The sequence below is a fragment of the Lagenorhynchus albirostris genome, chromosome 17 (genome assembly GCF_949774975.1).
Source record: "Lagenorhynchus albirostris chromosome 17, mLagAlb1.1, whole genome shotgun sequence".
Taxonomy (NCBI): Eukaryota; Metazoa; Chordata; class Mammalia; order Artiodactyla; family Delphinidae; genus Lagenorhynchus; species Lagenorhynchus albirostris.
The window spans coordinates 36,887,762-36,900,994 of record NC_083111.1 but is presented as its reverse complement, the minus strand read 5'-3'; the positions used below and the strand labels follow the sequence as shown (position 1 = coordinate 36,900,994).

General features: G+C 32.7%; 1 protein-coding gene across 1 annotated transcript in view; it reads left to right on the top strand.

The window, feature by feature from the left end:
* The window catches only part of PIP4P2 (phosphatidylinositol-4,5-bisphosphate 4-phosphatase 2), an 84,379-nt gene extending 79,487 nt beyond the window's left edge, over positions 1-4,892 (top strand). The window contains exons 6-7 of the mRNA XM_060127625.1: positions 3,943-4,033; positions 4,693-4,892. Coding sequence (XP_059983608.1) covers positions 3,943-4,033; positions 4,693-4,836 — 235 coding nt within the window. The 3' untranslated portion in view covers positions 4,837-4,892. The remainder of the gene's footprint in view (positions 1-3,942; positions 4,034-4,692) is intronic.
* Positions 4,893-13,233: the final 8,341 nt, after the last annotated feature.

The window sequence follows — 13,233 nt, the reverse complement described above, 5'->3', positions numbered from 1 at the left end:
AATTCAAAGTAGCCTTGTTATAATAGTAAAAACATTTAAAACAAAACAAAACAAAACCCTGACTGTCCATCAACAGGGAGAATGAGTAAGCTGTGTTATTCCATATAATGGAAGATAGGTGTGCAAATGAATGAAGTAAGTTTCCACATATGACTGTAGAAGAGTCTCATGTAGAGTACTGAGGAAAAAAAGCAAGTCACATAAGCATACAGTTTAACACATGTACGTATAAAGTTTTAACACTTGCAAAACAATACTATATATTGCATACAGATACCATATTTGTATTAAATGTATGAGATTTTATTGTGCATGTGATAGGTGTTTTTGTCATTGCCTTCTCCCTATGATAAGATGGCACTTGGGTTGTAGAGTAGCTGTAGGTTATTTCTTTCCTGGGAAGATTTTCCAGAGGTAGTGACTATTTAAGTTGAGTGATGAAAAATGAGCATGGGTTTTCTAAGTAGAATTCATGCACTGAAATTAATATACTAAAGTGTGTTCCTTTGGCTCACAGAAAAGCTACTCTGGTATTCACTTAGACCCTTTTGAATTATTGAGTGTATTCTAGCAAATTTGTTGCCTTCTAATCCATGGTAGATTAGACTGCCAGAGGCAGATACATAGGTAAATGAGAAATGGTGGCCAGCTGTGAGATATAAAGCAGGAAAAATCACCAAATGCAGACATAGTTATTAAAACTAAAAGCAGTCTAAGGCTAAATGTAACATAAAGGCAATGAATCACAGATGCCCTAATAACTCCAGATAGCAGGTTGTACACTACTGCAATTAATGATGACCCTCCAGGTCATCCACATGTTTCTATTTTTCTTCAACTATTCAGGAATTTTTATGATACATATTTGCAATAATATTCATCAATTTTAAAAAAGATTTGGGAATTGAAGCTATTTTTCTGTTATGCAAAATTAACCTTTTGGAATAGCACACTTCTAAATTATGCCTAGTAAGTGATGCATTTCTGTGTTTCATTTATTCAGTAGACATTCTACGAGTAATTTACCATGTGGTAGGCATAATGTGGACACTGGCCATACACAAACAAATCAGATAATTATATCATCCACTAACACAATGTGTGATATATGATATGTGTTAATATATGTTTATTTAGGAAGAGAAGAAAGTACCAATTGGCTTTTTGATCTTTGCTATACTTTTATCATTTTGAAAATTAAAAAAATTAGAAGTAGAGAGAACTGAAAACTATTGGATTTGGAATTTCAATTGAGAAATATATTTTATGAATTTCCCATAGGCTTCTTGCAGTATGTATTAAAAGATTTTTAGAAGTTTAATCTCTTTAATTTTGTAATTCTGATTCTAAAAATTTATCATAAGAAAACAATGAAAAATAATCACAATGGGAAGAATTAATATTGTTAAAATGGCCATACTACCCAAAGCAAGCTACAGATTTAATGTGATCCCTATCAAATTACCCATGACCTTTTTCACAGAGCTAGAACAAATAATCCTAAAATTCATATGGAACCATAAAAGACCCAGAATTGCCAAAGCAATCCTGAAGAAAAAGAACAAAGCTGGAGGCATAACCATCTCAGACTTCAGGCAATACTACAAAGCTACAGTAATCAAAACAGTATGATATTGGCACAAAAACAGACATATGGATCAATGGAACAGAATAGAGAGCCCAGAAATAAACCCACACACCTATGGTCAATTAATCTTTGACAAAGGAGGCAAGAATATATAATAGGTAAAAAGACAGTCTCTTTAGCAAGGGGTGTTGGGAAATTTGGACAGCTGCATATAAATCAGTGAAGTTAGAACACACTCTCACATGATACACAAAAATAAACTCAAAATGGCTTAAAGACTTAAACATAAGATATGACACTGTAAAACTCCTAGAATAGAACAGGGGCAAAACATTCTCTGACATAAATTGTACCAATATTTTCTTAGGTCAGTCTCCCAAGGCAATAGAAATAAAAGCAAAAACAAACAAATGGGACTAATCAAACCTACAAGCTTTTGTACAGCAAAGGAAACCATAAAGGAAGTGAAAAGAAAACTTACAGACTGGGAGAAAATATTTGCAAATGATGTGACTGATAAGGGCTTAATTTCCAAAATATACAAACAGCTCATACAACTCAACAACAAAAACACAAACAACTCAAATTGAAAAATGGGCAGAAGACCTAAATAGACATTTTTCCAAAGAAGACATACAGATAGCCAACAGGCATATGAAAAGATGCTCAATGTCACTAATTATTAGAGAAACGCAAATCAAAACTACAATGAGGTACCACCTCATGCCTGTCAGAATGGCCATCATTAAAAAGTCTACAACTAGGGGCTTCCCTGGTGGCACAGTGGTTGAGAGTCCGCCTGCCGATGCAGGGGACACGGGTTTGTGCCACATACCGTGGAGCGGCTGGGCCCGTGAGCCATGGCTGCTGGGCCTGCGTGTCCAGAGCCTGTGCTCCACAACGGGAAAGGCCACAACAGTGAGAGGCCTGCATACCACAAAAAAAAAAAAAAAAAAAGTCTACAAATAAATGCTGGAGAGGGTGTGGAGAAAAGGGAACCCTCCTACACTGTTGGTGGGAATGTAAGTTGGTGCAGCCATTGTGGAAAACAGTATGGAGGTTCTCAAAAACCTAAAAATAGAGTTGCCATATGATCCCGCAATTCCACTCCTGGGCATATGTACAGACAAAACTATAATTCAAAAAGATACATGCACTCCTATGCTCATAGCACTATTCACAATAGCCAAGACATGGAAACAACCTAAATGTCTATTGACAGATGAATGGATAAAGAAGATGTGGTACATATATACAATGGAATACTACTCAGCCATAAAAAAGAATGAAATAATGCCATTTGCAGCAACATGGTGATTGCAGCAACTAGTGATTATCATACTAAGTGTAGTAAGTCAGAAAGAGAAAGACAAATACCATGTGATATTACTTATGTGTGGAATCTAAAATATGACACAAATGAACCCATCTATGAAACAGAAACACACTTGTGATTGCCAAGGTAGTTGGTGGGGGAGGGGGATAGATTGGGAGTTTGGGGTTAGCAGAAGCAAACTGTTACATATAGAATGGATAAACAACAAGGTCCTACTGTGTAGCACAGGGAACTATATTCAATATCCTGTGTTAAACCATAATGGAAAATAATATAAAAAAGAATATATATATATGTATAACTGAATCACTTTGCTGTACAGCAGAAATTAACACAACATTGTAAATCAACTATACTTTCATTAAAAAAAATAAGCACAGTGCTTTTAGATGTTGCTTACCTGGCATTATTTCCAAGAAGAAAAAAGTGTCCAATACTAGGGAATTGGTTAAGTTATGTTATATTCATCTATCAGAATTCCAGTTTGAGGATACTTAATGATGTAAGAAAATGTTTATGCTAAATTGATAAGTTGTAAAAAATGGCTGGAGAAAAATAGCGGTATTTATGGTAGTGGAATTACAGGTAATTTTCCTTTCTATTCTTTATTCTTATTTTCCAAATTTTCTACACTAAACATATAACAATGGTTATAAATGTAAAAAAAAAATCAATTTCTATTTGTAAGACAGCACTGATTTTCCATTCTGGAATAGATTGTTTTGGAAATAAATTTTTATCTTGGATGATCATTATTGACCATAGTGAGTTTTTGTGGACTTTGTCAATGATCAACACTTGAATTTTGTTTAAAGCCACAATAATTCACACAAAAATTCACCAGGTATTATTTAGATCACTCATTAAAAAAATTATTATGTACGTTCTTGTCTCTCAAGTTGAATAAATAAATAGAAGTATATGTATTACTAAAGCCATAGATAAGTATTCACAAAGATGAAATGGAGAATCTTCATGTAAATACTTAATATTCTGTTTTGTTCTCATGAATTTGCAGTTCCTCTGTGGGTAGTGCACTTCCTCGAAGACGCTGCTGTGCATATATTACCATTGGAATGATATGTATTTTCATTGGAGTTGGATTAACTGTGAGTATTACTCTACTCGCTGTTAGAATTCTTTCCTCTTAACTTTATCAGTAGTAAATGGTGAGGTCTGGAACAGCCTTCATTGATCGCTGAAGAACCTGCCTCCCTCGCATATCAGGCCCAGAAGCTTCTGAAAAACTATGAGCAATCTGAAGCCAATCCATGGGCCTGGAGCTTGCCCATCCAGGTGAAATCATGTCTTGGGATCCCTCTGAAGGTCCTTGACATTGGGAATTTTACCCTCCATTTAACAAAAGCCCATTTGTTTTTATTTAGTGCCAGAACCAATTTTGTCATGGCCAAAGCTGAAGCAATGCTCATTCAGCTATGAAGGTCTGAAAAACCATTCTTCTTTTTATTCAAGTGAAACAGAGATTTATTATCAATATGGGGATGACATTGGGGTTATATAGATTAAATTCCTTTTATAAATAAGATATTTTAATGGAATTTTTGTTTACTTTATAAAGTTTATAGTTAATGTAGCTAGCAATGTCATTTTATTAAATTTTACTCTGTTAGTGGTAGCCAACAAATGCAGCAACTCATATTTTGTTGGGGTTTTGTCATCTTAGGAATATACTTCATAAAAATTGCATGTAAGCCAACACAAGTTCTCAGTTTCTAACCTTTTATTTTTATATTGCTTTTTATTTTAGGTTGGCACCCAAGGTTTTGCAAGGCGATTTCATGCAACCTATGTTTCTTGGGCAGTTGCTTATTTCTTAGGTTTGATCTGCCTTATCCGAGCTTGTTATTGGGGAGCTATAAGAGTGAGTTATCCAGAACACAGTTTTGCATAAGCTTGTTTATGATTTGGTAATGCAGGTGAGAGTATCTAGCAGTTCTGGATAAACTACTCTGGCATCTTTAAATCATTTACCTAATGGATTTCATTCTGGTTTATGTATGAAGTTTTAAGACTTTGGGAGTCTTTTATGAACAAATGCTCATTGTACTACATTATATGCAGATAGGTTGTTTTGCTGCTAAGTTTTCAAGCTCCAAATAATAAATCTTGGTCTTCATGTTCTTTTACATCTCTTAAATATATTTTTGATTTGTTCCCAAATTTTACATATAACATCAACCTTTCATTATTTTTAAATCAGTTATTCCATTACTTTCTGATCTGTATTTCTAAGAAGTGTTTATAAATGTTGGTATAATAGCTTCACATTTATACTTATATTTTAATTAAACAGTAACACAATTGCTTGCTTTAAAATCTAAGCAATACACATTTTGCTTGAACTGCTTACTGTAACTTTAACTAAGATCATAGTGACCTTATTCAGGAAAAAAAAATTTAGTGTACCTTCAAAGACTTGACATTCTTGTCAGATAAAGACCATTTCTAGATACTGTATGCTTGTTTTATGTTGTTTGTAGAAAGATATAATATTTTGGTAGTAATTTAAAATACAAGAATAAAAATATTTATTTGTCCACAGCTGGAGATATGTTGGGTGAATGTTTTTTTCTCAAAGATCACAGGATCTTTGTCTTTGTCATAGGATCTTTTTGTCTTTTATTTTTGTCATTTTTTAATTTACTAATTATGAAAGTTCTGGCCTAGATTTTTGAAATTTAATGTTAATCATCTCTATGTATTCCTTTATGGAGACTGAAGTATTTCACATATTTCACAATATTTAACCATTTACAAAGATGTATCTATATTAGGTTGTCCTCCTTTTCATTAGATCATGGTAAATTTTTCTTATTGGGATAATTATGGAATACTTATATGTGAAGGGACCCTGTAACATTTTACACTGGCTAAAATATTGAGATGAGATGCAGTTACTTTTACCATTCTTCTCAAATATAGCTGGTTAAATAATTACCAAATTTATTCAAAATACAGATCAAAGACAAAAAGCAACATAGTTTTCTAAGAATTCACTAGGATTTAAGGAATCAGCTCTTGCACTGCCCATCTTTGCAGTTTTGAAAAAGAAATTGCTTAACTGAGAGGTAATATTCTAAAGCTTTTGAAGTAGTAGAATTAGATAATGAGATGCTCTGAGTAAATTAATTGGCTATTCCATGGATAAGAATAATATTTTTAATTATTTATGTTCCTAATTAGTATAAAAATGTACTCATCAGAGAGTTTGGAACAAACTACATGTAAATTTCAAAGAGTAAATGATAAATGTATAAATGCAGTTGCTCAGGATTATATGTACCTTTAAAAATATACTAATAAAGATTATTGTTCAAAAATTACCTTGTTCTATTCCATTTTTAAAAAATAAGAGGTTTTTCTAAAATTGCCTTGAGATCTTACTCTAAAGTTTTCATGTTCAAGAATGCATATAATGTTCCTTTATGTAATATTCACTTATGTTTTTTCCAGTATTTTCATGCTTTTATTTTAAAAATAAAGATTTTTTTATCCATTTGTAATATACTTGATTTATGAAATGAAAATCTAATTTGTTTATTTTCTTAATGGTTGATTAGTTGTAGCAGCATTGTATATTGAGTAATACATTCTTTCCCCAGTAACTTGAAATCCCACATTAAATTATATGCTACATGATTATATTCCTTTTGGAATATAACTCCATGATAGCAGGAACCTTGGTCTTATTTGCTTGCTGCTTTATTTCCAGCATTTAGAAGAATGCCTAGTGTGTATGTGTTCAATAGATACTTGTTGCATGAATGAATAAATGATTGAATGAATTGGTATGTTAAATTCTTAAATGTGCTTGGGTTTGGAATTTACGTTTGTTTCAGAATGTATAGGTAAATGTTTATATAATCTTATGCTAATGAAAAACTTTCTAAGTAGAAGCCCAAAGCAGATATTAATAAGAAAGAAATTCAACATCCATTTATGATAAAAACTCTCAACAAAGTGGGTATAGAGGGAACATACCTCAACATAATAAAAGCCATATATGACAAACCTACAGCAACATCATACACAACAGCAAAAATCTGAAAGCATTTCCTCAAAGATCAGGAAAAGGACAAGGATGTCCACTCTCACACTTCTTTTCAACATAGTATTGGAAGTCCTAGCTACAGCAATCAGACAAGAAAAGGAAATAAAAGGAATCCAAATTGGAAAGGAAGAAGTAAAACTGTCACTGTTTGCCAGTGACATGATACTATATATATAGAAAATCTTAAAGACACCACCAATAAACTACTAGAATAAATGAATTCAGTAAGTTGCAAGATACAAAATTAATATAAGGAAATCTGTTGAATTTTATACACTAAAAACAAACTATCAGAAAGAAAACAGTCCATTTACAATTGCATCAAAAAGAATAAAATACCTAGGACTAAATCTAACCAATCTTTTACAGAAGGTAAAAGACCTATACTCATTAAACTGACATTAATGAAAGAAATTGAAGACAACAAAACAAATGAAAAGATATACCATGCTCATGTATTGGAAGAATTAATACTATTAAAATGACCACAGATTCATTGTAATCCCTATCACAATACCAGTGACATTTTTCACAGAACTAGAACAAATTATTCTAAAATTTGTATGGAAACACAAAAGACCCCAAATAGCCAAAAGAATCCTGCAGAAGAAGAACAAAACTGGAGATATCATGCTCCCTGGCTTCAAACTATACTACAAAGTTGCAGTAATCAAAACAGTATGGTGCTGGCACAAAAACAGACACACATTATCAATGGAATCAAAAATCAAGAGCCAAAAAAAAAAAAGAACCAAGAGCCAGAAATAAACCCACATGTATGGTCAATTAATCTACAACAAGGAAGGCAAGAATGTACAATGGGGAAAGACAGCCTCTTCAATAAATGGTGAACAGCTAGATGCAAAAGAATCAAACTGGACTACTTTCTCACAGCACATACAAAAATAAACTCAAAATCGATTAAAGACTTAAATGTAAGACCCCAAACCATAAAACTCCTGGAAGAAAACAAAGGCAGTATGCTCTTTGACATCAGTCTTAGCAATGTTTTTATGGATATGTCTCCTTAGGCAAGGGAAACAAAATCAAAAATGAACAAATGGGACTACATCAAACTAAAAAGCTTTTTCATGGCAAAGGAAACTAACAACAGAACAAAAGGCAACCTACTGAATGGGAGAAGATATTTGCAAACAATATATCTAATAATAGGTTAATATCCAAAATATACAAAAAAAAACTCATAGTACTCAACACCAAAAAAAAAAAAAACAAAACAAAAATTGGGCAGAGGACCTGAATAGACATTTTTCCAAAGAAGACATATGGATGGTCAACAGACATATGAAGAGATGCTCAACATCACTAATATCAGGGAAAACTACAGTATATCACCTCACATCTGTCAAAATGTTTATTATAAAAAAAACAACAAATAGCAAGTGTTGGTGAGCATGTGGAGCAAAGAGAACCCTTGAGCACTACTGGTATGAAAGCAAATTGGTACAGATACCATGGAACACATTATGGAGGTTTCTCAAAAAAACTAAAAATAGAACTACCATAGGTTGCTGCAATTTTACTTCTGGGTATTTTTGTGGAGGAAACAAAAACATTAATTCAAAAGGTATAGGCAACCCTATTTTCAGTCCAGCATTATTTATGATAGCCAGGACATGGATGCAACCTAAGTGTCTATCAACAGATGAATGGATAAAGAAGATGTGGCATATATATTCAATGGAATATTACTTAGCCATAAAAAGGATGAAATGTTGCCATTTGTGACAACATGGATAGATCTAGAGAATATTATGCTAAGTGAAATAAGGCAGACAGAGAAAGACAAATGCCATGTCATTTCACTTATATGTGAAATCTAAAAAACAAAACAAACATAACAAAGCAGAAACAGAGGCACAGATACAGAGAACAAAAAGGTAGGTTTGTGGGGGGATGGGTGAAATAGATGAGGGAGACTAAGAAGTACAAACTTCCCATTAGAAAATTAATAAGTCACAGGGATGTAATGTATAACATAGGGAATATAGTAAATAATGTTTAATAACAATATAGTGATAGGTGGTAACTAGATTTATCATGATGATCATTTTGTGATGTATTAAAATATCGAATCATGTTGTACACCTGAAATGCCATATTGTAAGTCAGTTATACTTCAATTTAAAAAATACATTAATAGGAAAGGATTAATAGATTGTATGATTAAAAGAAAAAAAATCATAAGTAAAGCCAAAAGACAAACTGGTGAAGATCTTTTCAAAATAGTATAAAGAATTACTTTTTTTAATACGGGAAGAGACTAAAGGCATGAAAAAGCAATTCACAAAAGAAGAAATACAATAATTAATAAACACCATCTTTTTAAAAAATTTGCTAATGATGAAAGACTATACGTTAAAAACTAAGAATTTCACCTACCGTATTAACAAAAGTTAAAAAGCAGTAATATTCCTGCAATTTTGAAGATATGGGAAGGTACTCACACACACACACGAACACACACACACATTCTTTGACCTAGTTATTCTGTCTCTAAGAATTTATCCTAAAGGTGTTATGGATAAGATAACAAATATATATGTACAACAATGTTTATCACATTTTTATTTATAATGGGGGTTAAAAAGAAAAAAATGTCTAAAAATTCAATAATGTGGACTAGGTGAAATAAATTATGGTACACCTATACTGTAAAACAACAGGCAGTCATTAAAAATATGATGAAATTTTTCATCTGTTCAGTTGGAATGGTTTACAAAATATTGTGGGACAAAATCAGATCACAAATCAATATGTAGAGTATAATTCACTTTAAAAAATGATTTTACATGTTATGTGTTGAAAAAACTAAGGAAAATTAAGCACTAAACATTAAGAATAGTTATCTATGAGTGATAGAAGATAAATGATTTTTACTTTATTTCCGTGCTAGATTAACTAATAGTTGGAAAGTGTTAAGTTTCCTTTTGATAAACAGATAAGAATGCTAAGTGATGATCACATCAGTATTTGTTACATTGTCATTTGATTCTTGAGTTTTAAATTTATTAAAATCCAAACCAATGAGTTTCATCCATAAAACCTTAAGTTTTAAAGTTAACATATTATATATTTAAGCTTAGTCTTATATGAATTACCATAAATTTTTAATTAACTACATCCAAACTTATGACAGTTTATACTTAGCCTTCCAGTGACTAGTACAGAAGTAGAACACAGAAAGTGCTGGGAAAACATTATTGGAAAGAATATAACATAGCCACTCATCAGAAAAGGAAGGATTTATTTGTCCCCTGTGGTCCAAGGTAGGAAAAAAAAAGGCTTAGTTCTTAGAAAAGAGAAAAATAGAACCATGATCAGGTATTCTTGAGCAAGTCATTTGTGAGTATACATATGTCATTTTGGCAGAAAAGAAAGAATCCTAATAATGATAGGTGGCAAGTATGGTGCTAGCCTTACAATATGTGCTATTTAATATTCACAGAAATCCTAAGAAAAGGATTCTTGTTTCTGCTTTGCCAGAGGAAATTGAGGTGCCACTCCCATAGACCTGAAAAAGATTTTGCGTAGAACAGGCATCTGCATTCAAAACAAGCACTAATGATTCTGATGTTGGTTTTTCCTGAGTCATACTCTGAGAAACACTGTACTAAACCATGCTGAAAATATACACATGTTCACATGCACTTTCTCTGGCATTCACATTTTCTAATATAGAAAAAGCTTTGATTGTATTTGAGTAATAACACCATTTCTTTTGTTTAGCTTTTGTTTATTTTTGATCTAGCTATACTTGTGTGTAACTCATCTCTGGGAAGAAAATAAAATATTTGCCCAAAGTATTCATTTCACAAAGAATAGAATACTCTAGTTTAAAAAACATTTTTTGATTTTATTATATCATTATTAATTTTATAGCATTTTATCTTAAATATTATTACATGTATTTATTTTCTTTTTTATAATTAACAAAATCATAGGAAATAAGTAGGAATATTACATATTAAATATAAGGAAATTGACATACAATGAATTTTAATTAATATAACTTCTCTTTCTTGTAATAGCAATATTTATTAAAATGATTGTTAAATAGCACAAAATGCTAAAAAAGGTTTGTAAAGGCTTTTAATTTTTAAATTTATTTTACATGTTCGGTTACAAATTTAAATAAATACTAAGGTTCTTTATGTTTGATAAATGCGCATGTGTTTGACCTTAGGTGGAATACCATTGAAAAACAAAAATGAGAAGCCTATATTCTTTTGGGACTGCCTCCCAAATAAGTTTTTAGGTAAGGCTAAATATCTGAGTACAGTTTGTAATTTAACAGGTGAGAGTCTTTGATCCTCCACAGAGATAGTCTTCAGTTTTGTAAATGTAACTAAAACTCATTTAAGGTAACTTGCTAAAAAGGAAGTGATCACACACATTGCTCTGAAGTTATTAAGTGTCTTATGTGTATGTGTAATGTTTGGATATAGAACTACTGTAAGTTCCCAGTGTTTAAATAAAATTTTCTGAAAAACCTTGCCACAGTGTCTGATACTCTATGCCAAATATACCATTGGCTTAAGATATTTGATATTTAAATAATCTTGGAGAAAATGCATTACATTTTCATTAGTCATTAAGCCTTTAGCAAGAATAAGCTTAGGAGATTTGTAGAGAATTCCTTAGATTATGTAACGCCTTAATTTTTCCTGGCCTCTTCCTACACACCTGCTGTATGACTCCTTCCTTTAAAAGTTCCTCTCTGCCTACCATCTGCCATCCCCAGGTCTTCTTTTACTCCCCCATAATTAATGCAGACTTCAGTATCTGGTTTTCATTCTTATCACATGCCATTGATTTAAATGTCAATGTGAATGGCCTCTCTAATACTCTGGTCTGGACTCATTTCTTTGATTCCCTCAAGTCCAGTGACCTTTATCTCCATTACACGTCTGCTATTCACCACTGTAGCTGCACTCTGGGCGCCCATAGTTAGAACCACTCCATCTCCAAACTCATACTCAGATATCCACTCTCTGAACATATGCTTCCTCTATCCAAAATTCTGACCCTTTTTGTACTACCATTCCTGAATATCACCTTCAACACTTCTAATTTCTTGATTATTCCAATCTATCATCTTCTATATTTACCAATGAATCCCATAACCACAAATGCCACTACATATTTTTGATCTTTACCTTCAATTGCACCTCAACATTGTTTACCTGTCTTCAGCGCTCTCTGCAAATTTCCCACAGATACCATATGAAAACTTTAGTCCTAAAGCCCCTTACCACACTTTTCACAGAGACTCCCTTCCTCTTACATTGGTTGTTTTCTTATTTCACCTATTCTTACCTTTGTTCCATTCCTCCACCTACACTCTAGATTCATTCCATTCCCTCATTCCTCCTCAGGGAACTCACAATATCTTTTCATTGTTTCTGAGATCCACCTGGCTGCCTAAATCGATAACTGGCATCACCATTTTTATTTCTCATCTCACACCCTCTACAATCCATCAGTTCTCCCTATTCTCTGAAGTATGTGCACGTCTCTTCATGGTTCCTCCCTATCTTAATTGTGGCTCTCATCAACATTTCCTGTAAAAGGCTATGAACAGGTCCCTCTGCTTCTATTTTTGCCTTGTCTGCTGCCTGTACCTCTCCTCAATCCATTTTCCACATTAGTCACCTAAGTGATTATTTTTTAGATGCACATAAGATCTTATCATACCCTACCTACAGTCCTTCAGCATCTCTCCACATGCTTATAAGGGAGATAAAAGGCTCTTCATTCTTCTTTAGCCTAATATTGAACCACTACCCAAGCAGTGTCTCATATTTTGTGTTTCTGCAGTATTGAATTACTGATAGTTTTTGGTATTGACTTCTGTTTTATTTCTATATGCCTTTGGACATGTCCTTCTGCCTGCAAGGAATATCCCTGTCTAACTTGGTAAACTCCTTTCTATCCTTGAAAATCCTCCTTAGGCATTACCTCCCCTGCAAACTCTTCCATGATCCTTCCTCTCCTCCTTTCCACCCAGACAGAATTCTTTCCTTGTACTACTTCTATTCCATGTAAATACTTCTGCCACATATACTACCCTCTATTGTACTTACAGGTTTATAGGTACTCTTAGACTATTGTTCTCTTCTTACTAGTTGTGCCTCAGTCATGCAAGTCGTATCTCAGTTTGGTTTTTATATCCTCAGTGCCTGGCACATAATAGGCATAGACTTTCAAAAAAAA